This window comes from Lathamus discolor, chromosome 4, assembly GCF_037157495.1.
Source record: "Lathamus discolor isolate bLatDis1 chromosome 4, bLatDis1.hap1, whole genome shotgun sequence".
In the NCBI taxonomy this organism is placed as follows: Eukaryota; Metazoa; Chordata; class Aves; order Psittaciformes; family Psittacidae; genus Lathamus; species Lathamus discolor.
The window spans coordinates 63026225-63046832 of record NC_088887.1 but is presented as its reverse complement, the minus strand read 5'-3'; the positions used below and the strand labels follow the sequence as shown (position 1 = coordinate 63046832).

Below are 20608 nucleotides of genomic sequence, written 5' to 3'. Positions count from 1 at the left end.
CATATTTTTAAGACACAAGCCTCCTTAAGATTAGAAAGATTAATTACTTACATCATTATCTGACAGTTTTTCTAACAACATTTCTTCCAATTCAATCTTAGTCAGCCATCTGCTGCCAGCCAGGTTTCTGTTTAAAATATCACATATATTCTCCCTTTAATTAACCATGCAATTAGAGTTACATCACAAAGGACCACATATAAGTCAGTCTTCCTTCAGAAATACATTTTCCAGTATAAATGAATACTGATCACATTGCTATAGTAAACATAAGAAAGCCTACATTGATTTTAAAAGATCTGTCTTTTGACAAGGAAGTAACTTCATGTACTGAATTAACCACATGAAAATTAAGAGTATCAGTTATGCATTATTCATATTATTGAAGTCCAAGATTGAGCTACAGTAATACTGTAACAGTGAACAATCTTCCCCATAACTTAGGACATAGTTTTAAAGGGCTGCTGCTAGGAAAACTTTGGCTTACAAGCAGTAAAGAACAAAATCAAAGGCAGAATGTTAAAAATCAGATTCTGAATTAACAGAATTTTGCCTCTGGTCTTTACTCTTCCGATCAATAAAAAACCACTCCACTAGCACTAACCGTAGTCAAAGTACCACTGCAGCAGTGACACACTGTATGCTGTCTACTGTGTAATCCTGACCTGCTCAGAAACTGCACTGATGATAGCAAAAGCAGAAATTTCTAAGAATATAGCCCCATACGGAGGTGCTAACACAAAGAAAAAAACAATACTTGACATAAATCTTTATGGAATACCTATGATACAAATTGGCCAACTAAACAGAATGCCACCATAAATATATATGCCAAGATTATCAGCTAAATTTAAGGCAAAGTTGCAAATAGTTTCTTTCCTCTTCAGGTTTTTTAGAAACAATCTTAATGAATGTTTTCAGCAGCATTAAGGAAGCTGTGATTCAGAAAGCACTCCTTCTGAAGGTTGATTTTAAGTAGTACTTCTTCTTAAGTATATATTTTAATGCTTTTCTGAGTCAGGGTACAAGAAACGTTTATTTAGAAATGATGCTGGGTTTAACAATAATTTTAAAAAGCTTCCAATCCTGAGAGACTCAAGTATATACTTACATTTACATATCACTACTTCCAGTGAAGTCAGTGAAATTTTTTACATGTCAAAAGCTGTAAATTTAAGGTACTTCAAGATCAGGTCCTAACCCTACAGTTAGTACTGTAGAATGGATCCACAATAGATCATTTTCTGGGAAAAAAGAAAAACAAAATAGCCCTTCCCACCAAGCCTTCACCTATACTTCAAAGATGAATTACCCAAACTAATCTCTGAGGAAGTACCATATCCAGTGTGGAAAATAAGTCTCAAAAATCCTTTAAATTCTCTGAGCTTTTACAAACCTAACAGGGAAAAAACCTTTCATCTCTGACTGAGTTTAGGTCATTTTTCACATCAGTAAATCCACTGGCTGAGCTCTGTAAGGAGTCAGGTTATTTTTCAGCAGCATACACCAAGAAACTAAATTCATTTCCTTGTCTGCTCAGAAGCTAACATGAATCTATGATAAAACATTATGTGGGTCATAGGACACTATTTATATCATGAAGAAACATGAACTTCTGTTACTTAAGAAATTGAAATAATCTCAGCAAATTAATCCTTTCTAACATAAATAACAAATGGCTGAAATTAACAAACGACAAACCAACATGATGTGCAACTGGAACAGCACATAAATCTGGCTAGAAATCACACAGCAAGAACTAAGATAAAAACAACTTGAACAGTGAAAAACTAACTATACAGAAAAGCAATGTCAGAATCAAAACTTTCTAGGTGTATCCGTTTCTTTTAAAGACTTCCTTATTTTAATATTCTAATGTATCACAACATCCTTGCAAAAACCCCTCAAAATAGAAAATGAAGAATATAGCCTAAGAGAAGCAAACAGTTCTTAAAGCATACGCCCAGTTCAAAGACAACGCACTAAGAAACAATCAACTGCAGCATCTCCCATAGCTTCTTCTGGTTGACATGTATTTTTTCTGTCCATTGGCTAACTAGCTGAAAAGAGCTCCCTGTGCATACCACAGAAGTTAAAGAGGAAAAAGAAGATAAACTAAATTCCATTACTAATAATGGTGATATTTAAACAACCCCAAACAAATAAACTTTTCTAAAATTACTATAATTTTTCATGATTTACCTGTTCAAAGCCATTAGAAGAAATATAGATTAAGTATTTTGATACTCATCCAGTTAAACATTGGTAAGTAAAAACACTCAAGAGCTGTTATTAATGAAAGAGCCATAGGCCTTAGGATTTTTCCAACAAATAAACAACTTCTTAGGTATTTTTAAAGGCCTTATTTTCTTACAAAGAAATTATCTCATTTTTCAAAACTCTTTAATAAAGAAATAATTAGAAAATTTCATCTACAAAAAAACAGAATTCTGGATTTATAAAAGTTTGGTTTCAAAATGAGTATAGGAGAGAATATTGGAAACAGCAGGAAGATACTAAAGAGCAGGAAGATATTAAAAAGCAAGAGAAATGGAGGCGGGGGGTGAGGGGTGTGCCTATCCAAACAGTGAGAAGGAAGCACTGCACACATACATACTACAGGTAAGGCTTTTCAATCTGAAATTACCATGAAAATATTAGACAAGGAATAGAGGAAAAAGTCTGAAAACGTTCTAGTGGAATAAAAGGCAGGTAGCGTGGCGACCCACAAGAAGTGCCAAAACAACACATCGAAGCATTTTAGCAATATTCAGTCTAACTGAAAACTTACTTTTTTTCCTTCTGAGAAGGAATCTCTTGAGCTGTCAGCTCATCTTCATACTTCTGAACATTCAGCAATTTTTCATATGTGTCCTAAAATGCATACGGAAAAAGTACTTAAATGCATTTTTCCATTTAATATTTAGATTTTGTTACTTAAAACACGTGCTTATGTGGTTTTACTCTCCAAACACTTAAAAATGCAGGGGTCGCAGAACAAGCAGAGCTCTTGACAAAAAAAAGATACAGCAAGTTAAAGCTAAACCAGTACAAATTAAGACAGTGTATATATAATATTTTCATAGGCAGATCAAAATAGGTTTTAATTCAGCTATTTTTCAACAAATGATCATATGCTTGTTAAAAAAAAATTCTCAATTATATACAGACTAGATTCATATAATGGATATACTGCACAATAATTTCATCAGTGCATCTACCGTTTAGTTTGACTTCCTTAAAATACTGACAAGGTTTAATTTAGTTAGAGTTTCGTACATTTAGAGTGTGAGCCTTATTGGTGGTCTTTATCAGTCAAAACTCCCTCTTCCCCATGCACGTCTACAGGGACGCACAAAGTGGTATATTTACCATAATCAGAATTTCTGTTCTTTCAAATATTACAGATATATTTAATCTGAATTTTCATTATCTTTTTCCCCTCAAAATTCTTATCTATGCTATTATTTTCAACCAATGCTGTGACAGCCATTTACCACTTCAGAAAAACACAAGGAAAAAAATACTCCAGAAATTCACACTGAAAATATCACAGAAGAAACACATTTCTAATTAAGTATTTTCAGGGGCTTTTCCCAGCTAAGAAACTTTCAGAGACTACCTGGTTCTGAAATACAACACCTAATACTGTGAACTACAACACTGATTCAAATCACAAGTTTAATAGGAGTATTTGGAGAAATAATTTTAAGTGATATTGAAACAAAACAGGATTGCTGTACTACAAAGAAATACTTATTTGTCAAATAGTTTACTTCCATTAACAAGTGAAAATAGAGAGTTTATTATCATTATCATATACCTTATTAAAATAATGATTAATAAGCAAATACCAGACAGAAACTATGGTACAAGAATTAGAAAGGACAAGAAACAATTGTTAGGGTTTTTTTTTTTCTTTGTATTACTTACAAAAAGCAGTAAAAGAAACATTAGCTCAGAAGTTAATCAATGAAACATTAGTTCTTAACATAATACTGGGATGTGCAACAGGATGCAATGAAATTCCTGCATCAGTTTGCATTTAAAAAGAAAAAGCCAAGACAAAACCCCCTTGCTCTAGTTATAAACACCTACTGTTCAAGCTGATTTATCCACTAATATAATAATACACCCGCACATAGACTAAAAATATTTGTACTGTAAGTGTATGAACTGAGAACAGATTGGTATCTGAGCGGCACTCAAAGCATTCAAATAAGGACAACTCACTGAAGTCTTCGATGCTGGCCATTGGTGACATTTTTAACAGCACAGTGGAACAAAAGCACTTTTGGAATAACTACAGGATAAAATCCTGAAGCACAAAATTGTCTACTTCTGTGACAGCCTCTCATCATAGTAGCATGCCTTTCAGAAATCTTTTATTTTTTCATAGAGATAACTGTATCAGATAGAAACTCTGTAAATTTTTCAATTTAAAAAAAGTCCACCTTCAAACACAGGATAAAAGAGTACAAGAAATCGTATTTTCAAATACTTCCAGAACTCATAAATAATCTATAGATCTCTAAGATAAGATACTGCAGCGTCACTGTGGGCAAGATGCATGTCACATCACTAATAATCTTAACGTCTCCATTCAGAGCTATTAGGCTGCAAAAACTACTGCCTATACATTAAAAGCACAAACACGATTTGAGTTAGAGGGCGTGAGATGTGCCTGACACCAGGCAATTTTTAGGCATATGTAGTTAGACATGAGAAAGAATCAGTATGGAAGGTTCTGCTTCGAACTGTAGAGGGAGGGAAGGGGAAAGAGTGCTCTGACTGTCCCTCAGCTGCTTGGAACAGGCTTAAAGATTCTTCCAAGCTCCACAAGTTTCTGCATTTGGGAGCAGTCGAACCAGGCATGAAGACAACATTCTGCTGTTAGATGATCAGAAGAGGTACTAGGTTACTAGGTCTTATGCGTAAGGAAGTTTTTCACTTTGGTGCTAGTCTCCCAGCTTACCTCTTGCCTTTGTAAGGCACTGAGTATCACCTTCCTAACAGGCAAAAGCAGTCTGCCCCCTCAAATGGCCACCACCGTCACTACACTCCAGCATATACATTCATGTACTGGAATGGTCAGTAGAAAATACATGAACCAGGAGCTCAGTAAAAACACAGCTGTTCTTTAAAAAAAGGGCAGGTGGAAGGGATCACAACTGTTACCTTGGGACAGACTGACTACAGTCAGAATTGCTTCTGAACAGCAACTGAAGGATTTTCAGGTAAGGATTTTGTCATCGTACTCAGAAACTAGCAATAAACACAGGCAAATAAAATGAGATATGGGTTGCCATCCACTAGTTTTCAGTCTCAGAAATTTGTTGTTGAAATGAAAAAGCAAGCTTTACAACAGCTGGAACAAGATTTTCCTGAAGATCCTCCCTAGGTATTCCCCAAGAATACCAACACTCCACAGTCCATTTAAGTTCCAAGAATGTGCACTTCTAAGAAGTAACAATGATCTCTTTCAACTGTCCTTGTTAAATTACAGTAATTATGTCCATTCCTACGGAAAACCTTTTATGCAGGAAATTAAGTCAAATGGCATTGAAAAGTAATATTTTAAAATACTTCCAAGTGTAAGAAAACTACTAAATATAATTTCCTGCATATTTCTGGCACTGAAAGTGGACTTGCATCTCTTATGAAATACATTTTTGGCCTGAAGTATTAAAACAAAAATTAATGCATGTATTTAATCTCTGGAAGTCAACAGACTAAAAGGACCACTCACATGTGAAGGAAAGTATGTTGGATGAGCCCTCGCAAAATCAGGAATCACATGGAATGCCTAATAATTTATCTGACAAATCTTCGTTCCCCAATGGCTAAAGAAAGCTTCTGAAGACACACTTGCTTTTTCAAAGCTGACAGGTGAAGATTTTACTAATCACTTCAGAATTCAATAGTCCAATTCATGAATGTACACATCTGTGTGCCTTGTAAACTCAGCTATTACACAATCAAAATAGCTGATTTTACAAGATTATCTATATACTGAAATGCTTCCATTCATAATAGAGAGATCAAATTTCACATACCTAGAAGGATGCTTTCTCAAAATAAAATCTTATTTCACTGGGCACAAAAAAAAAATAGTGAAGGAATTAGCAAATGAAACCTTAGGAGGATAGATTTTTATTATAAAAAATATCTTAACGTTTTGGTTAAAATATGCTGCAGATGAAATTTTACATCAATTTGCCTTTTTATTTTCTTATGTGGTTTTAACTTCAGCATATACTTTGGGGGGGTTTAGTTTTGGTGTTTTTTCTGCGGGGTTGCTTGTTGGGGGTTTTTTTAAGCCTTTAAACGCTCTGCTGTTAGAGCATTTGCCTCTGATGAACCTTTGATATTTCCAAAAAAGTACAAGAAACACTATTACAGAAAATTACTACTTTGTTAGACAAAATGGTATTAAGAAACCATTTTGTCTTGTTCTGCACATTAGAAATATATTACTCTGGAAAACCCTTAAGTGATGATCAAATACAGTATCAAACATTTGTGAAATGGTGTTTCATGCAATAAACATTATTTTGTGGATCAAAAAAAATAAATTGCCCTTTTCCCTGCAGCTAAACTTTATTCAACAGGCAGAACAAAGACAACAATGGAGGATAAAGCAAATATCCTTTATGAAAATTCACTTAATAGTCAAGGCATAACACCACATATATCGGCAGATATAATACATGCAAATATACACAGTTTATTTTTAGGAAGTGTATAATATTATTTATTAGCATTAATTAAACAAATAATGCTGCGATCAGTTATATTACTAGCAATTCATAAAATTCAAGTTCCACATGAGTCTATGCAGTAATTAATGGCATACAAGTTTAAGCTGAATATTATGTTTATCCGATTTATTAGGCTTAATATAGCAATTTAAAAGACAGCCTCAAATGGGATTGATTACTTACACTAGACTGTATTAACATACATCCCCCTTTTTTTTCTCTAGCCAAATTAATTAGCTTTGAGACTTAAAAATACATTTTGTTAAATACACATTAGTCTAATAAGAGGTTAAAACAATGTTGGGAATTTCACGCAGATTTCAGCTTTCATTTGGCTGACTAAAAAAAAAAAAAATACCCTGTTAGACCTCACTTAACGGATTTAGATTTATAAAAGCCTATTTAATGAAAAAATTCAGGAACAGTAGAACACTCAAGTATCCTATACTAATGAAAAATGCATTTGTCAAACCCATTTGTTTGAAGGTGGTTGCCATACTGTTACGAACAAAATGCACACTATTCTGTTAGAGATTTCCAAGGCAAGCTTGCATACCCTTTGTAACTGCTAGGAAGAGCTAAAAATAAACCCGTGCTCCTTGTAAAATTTGTAATTTCTTCATTATGATGGAATGCAACAAAACATCTTGCCCTTGGGTTGCTCTGTTTCAGCCAAAACAAATGCAAATGGCTTGTCAGATGACAGCTGTTTGATAAGGCTCCTCTACAAGACCTGCATGCTTTACTTTTTTTCCGTGAAACTTGGGATGAAAGGCAGAAGGCAGGAAGAGAATTAATGTAGCATACAGTCTAAAGGCAATGCTACAACCGTGATTAAGTAGAAAAGTTAAAAGGCACAGATTTTCCACAGCCTTGCTGCGTGCAACCCATCCGTGTAACAAGTTGACAGGCCTAGCGCGTCAGCTCCATCATCCTCTCCGACAGCTAAAACGCAGCATTGCATCCCTTTTCAGAGAAAATTTGCGTCTGCACCATGAAGCGTTGTACATTATTTCTTAGCACTGCAGGGGGCTCAAGTCCATATGGAACCTTCACAAATATTACCACAGATCAAACCAGCGGCGTTTCGAGGCAGATTTGACATACCTATTTAAATGAACAGCAGGGGTCCTCGGGCTGCCTCAGGCTGTGCAGGAGAAAACCTCTGTGGAAAGCCTATGCTGCAGCTCCATTACTCAGCAAAGACACACTCTACATTTATCATTCATTTCATTTCTGCCAGGGCAAGAAGCTCATTTGCCCAAGGTCAACAACAAAAAAAAAAGGGGGGGGGGGGGCTTGAGGGACTGGGGGGTGGGTTTTATTCTCCCAAAGAAATAAATGTACCTGACAAGTGGGGATTTTGTCCTTTGGGTAGGCAGAATGCAAATAAGTATCAGATAATTCCAGTAAAAACACTACGCTCAGTAAAGCTGTGCACTGAATTTGAGAACATGAAGCTTATTTTCTCGATAACAGACTCAGCACTGAACTAACTTTCTAAGACTATCTAATGAGGAAACAAAATCTGACATGATTGTCCAATTAAATCTTTCTGCATACATTATAAATCCTTTTGTCTTCTCTACATACATGAAAGAAACATGCACATCTTTCTATAAACTCTTCTAAAGAGAAAGAAAATGCTGGCATCATTGATGGTCATGGATATGAAACGTCTGTTCATCATCCACATTAAGACTCAGGGTCTAGTGATGTTCTGTAAGTTACAGCTTTTTTCATATAGGTAAACAGATGCAGATCCTTTACTCCTGGAACCTTACTAATCAGAAAAAGACTTAAGTTTGCATGAATGGAAGAGTCTTAGAAAAATCAATTAAGCAGTTTAAATGCAAATTTTCTTCACAGTGAATGTCAGCACAAATAGCATTTCCTACAGCTTTGCCCTTCAAGGGGGAATAAAAAAAACTCACAAAAACAAACCCACAAACTAAAACAAACTATTTTCTACTCTACACGGAATTTTCCTAAAACTAGGCATTTTTGTTGTATATGCATTCAGCACTGCTAACCAGATAGCGCCTACAAGAAAGCATGTGGACTTTTCAAACCTAGTCCACAGCTAGAACTGTAAAATAAACCAAAAATTGATAGTGAGAACTATTACGTAGCCTGCTCTCTTAAATGTGATATAAAAATGCCACTAATAATGGATATTGTGACATAAAAACATACATTTCTTTTAGCTTAAGCGATGATATTAAGGCCTACTGCGAAAACATAAGTAAACTCAGGAGCATCTGATATGCGTCTCTAGAACAACACATACTTGACTGGGATCTAACATTACTTATTACAGATTATAACGTACTTACATGCATTAATGAATAATATGCCTGCTTGCCAGTATAAAAGAGAAAGTGAAATGGTCGGCCATCTTCTCCCCATTGGATTTCTAATGAAAAGCAAGATTAGACAAGAAAGCAATATACACTTACTAAATAAAATCCTCTGTATTTAATTGCAGTTATAAACCTCTTTCATAATACCTATTACCTTTTTTAATATCAGAGAACAAAGACATTTTATGGGTGTTCAACCTGTCTGGAAATCTAACGATTTAGACTAGCTTGTTAAAAACCAATCTCCACCTGCAATTATAACCAAATATTTAATATTATGTTTCTAAATATCGTTTAAACGCAAGGGAATCCCTCGTGTACATCCTAAATAAACTTTCAAAGACTGTATTAGTTGGTATTAAAGATGGAATTATCCATTTTAGGATAGGAAGAAATACAAATTAAGAGACAACTGAAATCTACATAATGACTATGAAAGATTAATAGCTCTAGAAAAATGGTGCTTTAAACCCAGAGCAAATTTCTTTTTAATATAATACTTCTAAACTAAACCAAGTATTCATACAATTGTCTTTTGCAGGTAACACAACTGTATCAGAACTGGGTGATTTTAGGGCTTGTTCATGTTGATACACTTGGAATATGTAAACACGAAGACCGATCCTATAGTTTGTATAATTCATTCAACATTAAAAAGTATGTTGCATATAATTCAACACATCCAGTTTATTTTGTTAATTTAAAAAAAACAAAAAAAGATATTTAAGGGAAAAAAAAATTAACTTACAGGAAAAAAAAAAAAACATTAAAAAGACATTTTCCCGTTAAAGTGACAAAAACAACCTGAGAGCTCTTTACAAATTGAAATGTAGAGAAAGTCCAAGCCACTTTATCCACTGAAGTTCAAATGAAGCTATCTATAAGCTATAGACAAAGATAAGACTCCAAGAACCATGATATGTATTGCATTAGAATGTTACAATATGGTAGAAGCTGAATACAAAGATGCAAACTTAGTAGAACAGAAAGATTACAAGAGGCTTTTAACCACACATACTAGTAGTGGAATATGTGAATTTCCACGTATGCCGCGAAACAGACTTTCCATGAAAGTCTATTTCGTTGAAATTACTGTTCAGGTAATATTCTGAAGTATAAATTTACATTTTTGTACTTTAAAGTTATCAAAGATGTACTGCATAAACAAGACAAAGCTGCCTTAAAGTAAATACTTAACTGCAAGTGTTACTTTTAGATACAAATACAAACACACGCATTAATACTAATTAGTTCTTACACTCCTCGGGACACAGCTAGTATTTCAAAGAATTCTTTAGTCACGCGAACATAGAGAATAGTAGTTTAGTTCTGCTGTAAAACAGCCCTCGGATTTTTGAAATTGCATAATGACTAACTCCCTCCTACCTTTTCGCTTCCTACTTTTCACTTCATAATACTATGAAATTTTAAAATAATGCATGACACCATTTGAAATCTGAAATTCAAAAAATTCAGATAATTTAGCTTTCTAAAAGACATACAAAGCCTCAAAAATATCAAGTATCAGTTAATTCCACAAACAGAAAAAGGCTAGAGAATGCTAAGATATCCACGATAGATTATCCACTGATAATCAGACGTGTCCGTTTAGGACTTGTAGTGAATGTAGAATTCAGTGAATACAGAGTTTCATTTGATGAAATTAACTACATCCCATGTAGTTCAGTGAATGTAGAATTTCACACCCATGCTACTAGTTCATACTAAACATGAGTAAAAAGTGGCTAACGGGTTTTGACACAGCTCTGCGTCAAATTAATTTGGCAGTTTCAGTGGAATTCTCAGTGACCAACACACTGGCATATCACTGATAACTGGGACTTCACACGGCACGTGTGGAGCAAGACCAAAGACAGTACAGATGTAAGTGCAGAGTTAAAACTTTCAGGTCAAAACCAAGGCAAACTCTCCCTATTCTCTCAATTGGCAATTTCAAAGCTGTAATTTCTAAGCTTTTAGAGCAATGAAGTTATCAGGAAAACTTTGGTTTAAAATAGTATTAATGAATATTTTATGCCTGTGATAGACAGCTCTGACAAAAAGCTACTGAATTCAACAAAAGGCTTTCCCGTGACTTCAACAAATTCTGTACGTCATCCTACCTATTGTTTATTTTTAAACAACAAAAAACATTTACCTACAGCCAGTTAACAAGATGTCTGAAAAGAACACTGGTATACCAGAATCTAGCAGTACTTTTTATCCTAAGAATTAGAACATCAGATCAGGCTTTTGCTGCTTGTGTCTTAACAGTTATTAGGAACATTGGAAAAAAAAGTAAATCTGTGAAAATAAGAACTTATACACATGCAAAAATTCCAAATAATAATAATAACAATAATAATAACAATAATAAAACAACAAACTATGAACACTTACTCCTCTGCTCTGGAAAAATTTCAGTAGGATGCTGTGAACAAACAAACAAACATCAGCAAAAAGGAAAAGTTACTTAAAAATAATTTATTTTTAGTATTTATTTAGAAATTTATTTATTTAGAAATGTAACTGGAAAAATCCTACCTTCATCATGGGCCTGGCTCGTTTGTCAAATAAGCCAGAAGGAAAGAGATAGGCAATAGCTCTCTGAAAACAAAAAGAAAGATCATATATGTAATTATTTTTTCCCACAGAAAGCATCATGGAAATACTTCTTAGGTACTTTCCCACAGGGAAAAACCAGCATAACTTTTTTAGAGTAGGCAACAAAACCAGTAAGAAAGAATAACATACATGTGCTGTGCTGAAAAGCACATCATTTCCATAGGCATCCTCAGGAAAAGTTAAACCTCATACTGAAGCCTGCACTCTACTGTATCAGAATAAGTGAATTTTCTCCTTCAGTTTAGTTTTTATGGTAAGCATTTATCATAATTTACCAGAACTACTCTAGTGCAAAGACCACCTTTATATACACAGTGATTTTCCCCAAAATTTCACGTGCTGTGACTTCTAGAGGAAATCACAACATTTATCTTTCTGAAAATACATTCACAGACCAAGCATGGAAATTTTACTTAAAGCAGCTGGACAAAGCAAAGTTTTATACACTCAGAATCTCAGTTTCTGCACAGTTTGCTCTAGAAGTCTAAAAGCAGTGGTTGTAGTGGCAGTAGAAAACATTTTACACAGCCTAAATAAGCATTTTATTAACCACTGAATTTGGAAATTGCTGTGCATCACTACAATCTTTGTTGAACTTCCACTGCTCAGAAGACAGACTTACAGCACATCTTTCTTCTTAAATACCTCAGGGTTTGCTAAAACAATTCAGAAAAACAGATGACACTCATTACACACTCATTGTTTACCACCGTTTTCATGAGGTATATCATTTGCTTTTACTTAACCAGTATCTACCGCTATTCATGTGATGTACAGTTAGTTGTATTTGCCTCCAACAAATAAAATAGGTATACCAATATTCCACATCCATTTCTGTTCAACATCAACTTATTCACCCTCTGCAGCGTAACTAAAACATGATTTAAAAGAGCAAAAGTATGCATTTAAGAGAGCTGTTTATTTCCATTTGTTTTTAAAAACAGAACAGAAAAAGCTAGCCATCAAAAACCCCCAGAGGCAAGGGTCTGGCAAGAGTAGCCAACTTCAGACAGTGAGCAGTAGTGCTTAAGATAGAAATCTTGTGCTTGTACAGTAACAGTGACTGAATAAAACCCTCTGGCAGTGGTCTTGTTTATATTTCCATTAGACAGTACAGAAAAGTAGAATTACAATAAAATCAGAGTTTAAAATCTTAAAAAGAATGGCTCTTTGTTGGTTAGGTTACCTTAGGCTGTTGCTTGCTGGTATTTTTTTCCATGGACATGGAGTGGTTTGTCAGTGCTTCAACTGATTTAGTATGCATGGAGTGTCAAAAGACCTAACCTATTACTTTCATTAATCCCCTACTGGCAATCTGAACAGAAATTTTGAGAATTCCGAAGCAAACAAAAGGCTTAACTTGATTTTATGAAATGGTAATTTTGTTTCTCTTAGTGACTACTGTATTCCCATTTGTTAGTCAATGGGCATTTTATGCATACACACAGTAGGTGAACACCTATTTATGAACAAATGGGGATTAATTATGATGACAATAGAGAAATCAGCTGTGAGCCAAATGATGTTAAACAAACACCTTATATAATATATTAACAGAATTTATTACAGGATACTGAGGCTGACTGTGTGTGTACTTAAGACATAGTCTTTATACAAGCATTCCCAGAATCTCAGTCAAACCAACTACTGTAACTGTGACACCTTAATAAATGCCAAATATAACAATTTAACATTTATAATGAATAGAGTGGCTGCCACTGGAGACCTTCTCCTTCTAGAAAGTGTATTTTATACTGCTTGAGTGTATACTGGTGTCTTTCACAGCAAAGCATAAACAAACCCTGCATGAAGAAATCCTACCATCTACTTTCAGCTCTCCACGCAACTAGCCAAAGAACAGTTCACTTTGTAAGTTTACTTTTTTGTTGTTCTGAAATAAAAAGAAAGCAAAGTCCTCCTGCCTTCTCCCTTTGTATGGAACTGTAATCAAGGATGGGGTATTTGCCTTTACCTCCCATTAGGAACTATGCTGGAACGCAACAGATTCCAGTTCAGCTTTGTTCCGAAGTTTCTCTTTAATTTTAAATAGCTGTGTCCTCAGGCTGTACTTTTAGCAAATACATAGCATATCAGTCAGCCTCTCGGAAACAGCATGTATAGAAGCTGATTTTTGTCCATGCAAATGTTTGTTATGTAGAAAAGGAGCGTTTTGGAAAAACCTGTAATTCTCAACACTCATGTGTACTAGCAATAAAATAAGATGGTGGAACAATCTCAGGAATGGCATCAGAATTAGTCTCTCCAGACTGCAGCTGGAGCACATAAATAACCATGAAATATTTTCCTGAAATCTTTTGACAATGCCTTCAGATTTGGAACACAGGCTTCCTTTCAGGAATCTCCAAGTCTCAAGTCAAAATTCCATATAGAAGTAGCTGCACATTCTGCATTTTCCTGAACATACAAGAAGCAGGTGAATGACCCTCTTAAAACTTTATAATCAAGGTTTTAAATGCTAGCAGTGAAGTTCCCAAGAAGCCTTTTAGGTTTAGCTGCAGTCTTGCATTCCAGGAGTGGTTTTCAGCTTAAGGGTCATGGCCCATATCCTCCTTTTAGTGCTTAATTTGACTTGAACTCTCGATGAGAAACGAAATGTCATGCTGAATATGACCAAGAACTGTGTTCTTCATTTCAGCTATGCAAGGTTCATTCACCCTACTCTAGCCTCCACAGGTTCAGGACTGCTATTTCACAATTCAACTTGTTAAATCACACTGTTACCATTGTCTTTGGAAAGAAAACACAACCTTCAAAAAAGACACATCCATAATTATTTTCAGCAGAAACCCAATTAAAAATTGTGATGCCCAGTGCTAAAATAGCATTTCCAAAAATCATTACACAGACTACTGGAAAAAGGTGCAAAAGGTACAGCCTGCTTCTGCTATGAATTATTAAAAAAATAGCCATTTCCTTTTGGGATTTAAAAGTGTGTGTTTTTAAAACTCTAATAGTAATCTACATGAGGGGAAGGGGGACGAGAAATTCAGTGACACCTTCAAAAATAGCAGAGAGTAATGAATACATGTTAGTAACAATATGGTTTACTTCAGACATTTCTTAAACTGTGCTGGTGAACTTAACATTCCTGTAACAAACTGAAAGGAATCCTATTATATCCTCACATGTTGAGGGACGGACTGAGTCTATATACTGCCTACAGGACCACAATGTCTTTCACCTGCAGCTTTAAGTTTGAATTCAAGCCAGTCTGAATAATAAGAACAAGCTTCCATCCCTATTAAATAAATATACATCTGGCAGTCCTTCAAACATGCAAACCAATTCATTAAATAATCCTTCCAGCACTGCATGTTGCACATTTTGACTTCTGATCCTCCTTCCATTCCTACCTATCTGCAAGCCAAGAAGTTTTGTTCATTCACTTCTTCAAACATCAGACTAACTGAATCAAACAAGCTCAGCTGGGTCAATAAGGGTTACTTTTATTTTTTCCTTACGTCTTGAGAAATGAAGAATTCAATACTTGAATTCAAATAGAGTTGACTGAGTCGTGCTGGGATAGAGGAAGGAGACTGAAACAGTTCAGTCTTTAAATAACCTGCCATAAGGAGGAAAGGTTTGGCAAGGCAAATCAATCTTGCCCAAGTGTCTTCTCATACTTTTGTTGAATCTACAGCTCAAAACATTCCACCTATTTTCACTGCTTGAATCCTGTGCAAAGATAGTTATCCAAGTAACAACCAGTGAGAAAAGGTATTTTGTAGAGAACAAGGAAAGAAAGGAAAAGAAAAGAAAACCCAAAATCAAACCTCTACCCTGGGGCTCCCTTGCAAAAGCATCCTTTTTGGAAGGGGACTCAAGAATCCAGCTCATTCTTTTTTAAATATATACGAAACTTTAATCATCAAAACACTGAAGCGGGAAGTGACACTTTACACCATCACGCTTAATGAAACACCTGAGCAATAGCTGTTTCAGCTTCTTCTACTCCTCAACTTGATCACACAAGAGCCACTTTTCTTCTTAAACCTTGCCTCTTGAATCATGTTATTTAGCCTCTGTACTTCAGCATTTCTCAGACTGAGATGTTTGCTGGAACAGCTGTTTTCCTTTCTAACCACACTAGCAGTATACTTTAAAACTTTTCAGCATCCAAAATCCAGAATATTTGAGGCAGAAACTGGAGTGAATGAAAGAATAGGATGTGAAACATTAACTCTGAAATGGTTTTATTTATTTAACAAAGGTTAAAAAAAAAAATAAATTCATGACACACCTAAGTTTGCCTTATAAAACAAAAATGCTTCTCTAACAGTTAACTACTAACATTTACTGAAACCACCCTATTTTTCATCACTTTATCCAAGTTCTGGTTTGGACAGAAAGAAATTACAACTTCACAGTGATGTATCGTTTTAAACACATCACTCGAGGAAATAAGAAATGCTAGCATTACACGAAAAAACCCACCTTTTTTATTACATTTTTTTTATACTAATAATTCCAAAACAAAAATAAACATCTTGTCCTGAGCTTGCAGAGCACAAAAATACCAAAAACCTGTTGAAAGAAACAGTCATTATTCCCATCTTCATTTCGACTTTTCAAAACCTTGGTCAATATAAAAAAGGAGCTAAAAGAAAAGAATACAGCAGTCATCAATTCAGATGGACTTTGAAACAGAAGCAAGAAAATACTAATGCAGAGTTTGGCTCCACTGGGAAACAAAAACGTTGAAAAGAGCATTCTAGCTTCAACAATTTAAAATAATCCAGTATTTCGTGTAAGGACAATGCTGGACAACACACTGCTTGCAGGTATGCATTTGCATTTTGTCCTGAATAATGTTTCTGACATTTCACATATGCCAATATTCATTCATTTCTAACACTGCATTACTAAAATTTGAATGCTATTTAGAAATCAGATGTGTTGAACCACTTTTAAAAGCAACTCAATATAACCTGTTTGTTGTTAAAATCTTAGTTCATTAAACAAAACTATACCCTATGAGGAATGAAGTTTTTCCACATTTAACATTTTCATAGTTAACAACCTTACTGATAGTTTTGCAACAATATATATGCTAGTGAAGATAAACATGTATTTTAGGTTCAAATTGTTGTCAAGCAGATGGAATAATCTATCAGGTCATAGGGCAGACAACAAGGGAAAATGAGCACAGATCTCTCACTTTTGAGTTTTACTAACTTACGTGGAAAGAGTATTGCTTTATGATGAGCTCACATCGGGGAAAGCATTTAGTGACTGCATAAAAATGAATAATAAAAATACTCAAGATATAAATAGGTCATGAAGATTAAGATGCTTTTTGTGTATTAATCTTACTTCGATTTCTGGGCTTTAAAGTGGAACAGAACTGACAGTGGAAAATGAAGGTGGGCTATTTACTCTAGCCGTAAGTTAAAGTTAAATCACAAAATAAAAGGATTACAGACTCAACCGGGGAAAAGCACCAGGTCAGGACTGTAATCTCTATTAATTAGTTATCCCAGCTGGGCAGTGGGTATGCAGCTGTTAACTTGATCAATGACTTACCTAAATGTCATCTCTACTGATTCGCTTATAAATTACCAGCAAGTGAGACTAATGTACAGGTGCTAATTTATTTAAACTGTTCTCTACAGTTCTACATAGCTTTATAAACTGCATCTGGCACCTAATGTTAGCTGTCAGTTGTACTTAGACATGCCTGTCCTAACGACTCTGTTCATTAGAAATGAGCACAAATTATGAAGTATTGTGAAAAATGATACATCAAATGGAATGGGCAAAGCAAATCAATTAGAAAAACTTCATAGCACATATTCACACATAGGAGAATAAAACATCCTAGCTTCAGAGTGAGGTCTATAATACCAATTAAAAAGCAATTGGTAGACTTCTGCAGAGTTATATATCAATTTGCTGCATTTTTTTTTCTCCTCCAAAATATAGTTGTAATGCACAGCTTAACTTTTCATTCCTAAATAAAAGCATCTGTATGAGGCGATTCTGCTTCCACAACATCCAGAAGGATTAGCAAGTAAGTCAACTTATTTTCCTGCTTAAAACTTCACAAGGTTTAGCTTTTACAAAGCTATACCTAAAACTCCAGTGAAGAACGGAATCCTGTGATGTCTGCTTTAGAAATACACTGCACAGGCTGATTAACAGTAGAAGACATGGAGGTATATAAGCACTCATCAGAAAGAATTATTACTATGAAATGTAAAGCTTGATAATTCTCCTGCCAGTGCTTAAGCAGCTTTTATATTTTTATAACAGAAATTTAATTATGCATAGCAGACACTATTACACACACTAATTATTTTCCAACACCTGATAGAACACGAAGAAATTAAATATGTACCATAGATACTTGGTAACACCAAACAAAACATTACTCTTTTGACTCTAATTCTCTATCTTTTCAGAAATAGAGTGCAAAGCAGTCCCATACCTGTCACCTGCACTGCATTTGTAAAAACTTGTTTCTAGAATGTATCTGCTTTTACTAATGATGAAGCTCAGTTAATTTTCTGCAAACTATCAGTGTTGTGGATTCATAAGAAGAAACCACTACTTAGATCTAGTCATTTTCAATTTCTTGCAGTCTTGCAAGCCATCTGTAAGCCTTCCCCCTAGACCCTATCAAGGAAGGAAGCCAGACTGCAGACTGATGAATTCTCCTACTATTAGCTTTTTGGGCAAGCAAACAGAACTACCAGCAGCAGCATTGTACTGCACTAACATGGGGTATTCTGGTGGCAGCTCTGTGCACGAATATGAGAAAGTAACTCAAAAAGATAAATATTATTAAAGGTAAGGAAAGAACATCTGAAAAATACAGGAAAAGAAATTTCTATTGGCTGTACAGAAATAACAAAGCCAATGTAAATGAACAGGCTGCTATTACTGCTGACCCAGATGCCTCGATAAATACTTTCACTGCCGAAAGGACCTTATCAACTCTACACCAAGATTGTAATAGTCTCTGCATTGGCACTTCTCTGTAGAAGAACAAAGTGACATCTACAGTTGTGAACACAAGTAGCCACAGTATTAGAGCAAAGCCTTGTACTCATAAAGCTTGATTTCCTATGGATTTGTGACTTTAAGTCAAGCTTCCCTTATGGATTTTCTGGTACCTTATAAAACTCAAGTGTCATTTCAGCCGTCTTCTCAGCAGGCCAGTAACTGTGTGTCTCTACTGCATATTTTTGGAGTTTTCAAAACTTAGTTTTGAAGCCTGCCAAATGTATTTGAAATCAGCCTGTATCACCATCTACAGACTTAAGTTCTTTCTCGGCACAGGCATGCTGTCAAGACCTTTTGTGTGGACACAGCTATGCTGACAGAATCTTGCCACTGAGAGACAAGAAACTCCTCACCCTAAAAAAGCTAAACCACACACACCTCTCATTTTGCACATACGACATTACTATGCCTACCCCAAGGCCCCTGCTGATATACTGTGCTGACATGGCTATAGTAACAGTGCTGCTGCTGTACAAAGCTTCAGCCATGAGACTTCACGCAGCTTCACCTAAGAGTGAATGTCACCAAATGACATTTCTCCTCCCTACCTCTGATGTGTGATAAAGCAAGACAGAAGTGAAGACCAGGTGGGACATAAAAAAATTTAAAAAAATCCGTGCACCAAAACATTTTTCTAAGTGAAAGGGAGCATATCTATACATGAGCCTAAATGACACAGAGAAAGAGGAGGCCACCCATCCATCAGCTGTCAGAGGGAATGGCAGTAAAATAGTATGTTTGGAACTACTGATACAAGTTTAAATTCATGTCTGTATTAAAATCTCTAAGCTAAACCAGAGTGTTAGTTGTAAAACATCCTATAAAATTTAATTTGCATTACCACAACTACAGTATCATACAAGAAAACCCAACCTAAATATACACAGCAGGTCAAACTGTGGGTAAATGTTTCAAAGTGCTACATAAACCTTTACAGTGCCTCTTATAACCTCAGATCAAGGGTATTATCCATTAGTACTTCCAAAAAGAACCTACTGTGCTTTAGCAAGATATGGTACACAGCTCTATACTATGATGTCTGACCTTACATGGTAGCAGGGGTAGAATCTCTATTCACAGTCACAATGTTTGCAATGTATAGTAGCATTCTTTCTTATTCTGACAGTTTGATTAAAATTCACAGAGAGCTGAGGGGCTCATGCTGAAATAAAGTGCTTTCAATATCTGAAACTCTACAGTAAATTACTTCTCCAACAGAGCAACTGTACTTACATCAATATCCTCTTGGGTAAAAGTTTCTGGATCTTCTCCCATCATGTTGGCTAAATGTCTCTTTCCTAGGTTGAACTCTTCAATCTGTTTTTTAATAAATTCCTCTGTGTACTTTTCAGGTCCTGAGGCTCCTACGTTTTTTCTCTGCACTGCTTTAGTGGTATAGATTAGCCTTAACACCTAACACACACACAAAAAAAAAAAAGTGAGATTTATTTTATATTTTTGGCACAGTGAGCTCTAAATAACACGAACAGTGTAACAAGCCATTCATACCTATAACAAGATTCAACGCACTGTCGTAATAAGTTAGATAAAGCAGTGTTACTCATGAAACCATTTTCTTCCAATTGCTTAATGACCATAAACAGGCAAACACATTCTAAAAGTTCACATTTTCACACATTACAATTAATTCTGAAGATTTTTCTGAGGGACAGAAACATATCATATGTCAGGAACATCCAGCAGAAGCAAAACACAGCACTGATCAAGAGACGCAGTCTTCAGATAAAAATCTATCAGTAAATACACAGGTTTTGCCTTCACCTATAGGCATCCCATAACAAAGTATGAAAATAATCTGTGAGGCAGCTCTCT

At 35.2% G+C, this 20608-nt stretch overlaps 1 protein-coding gene across 1 annotated transcript in view; it reads right to left on the bottom strand.

Annotated features, from left to right (window-relative positions):
• MRPS9 (mitochondrial ribosomal protein S9) overlaps positions 1-20608 on the bottom strand; it is a 34510-nt gene that overhangs the window by 7166 nt on the left and 6736 nt on the right. The window contains exons 2-7 of the mRNA XM_065677788.1: positions 20009-20188; positions 11669-11731; positions 11525-11555; positions 9098-9177; positions 2792-2874; positions 52-127 (exon numbers count right to left, since the gene is read on the bottom strand). Of these exons, the coding sequence (XP_065533860.1) occupies positions 52-127; positions 2792-2874; positions 9098-9177; positions 11525-11555; positions 11669-11731; positions 20009-20188 (513 nt within the window). The remainder of the gene's footprint in view (positions 1-51; positions 128-2791; positions 2875-9097; positions 9178-11524; positions 11556-11668; positions 11732-20008; positions 20189-20608) is intronic.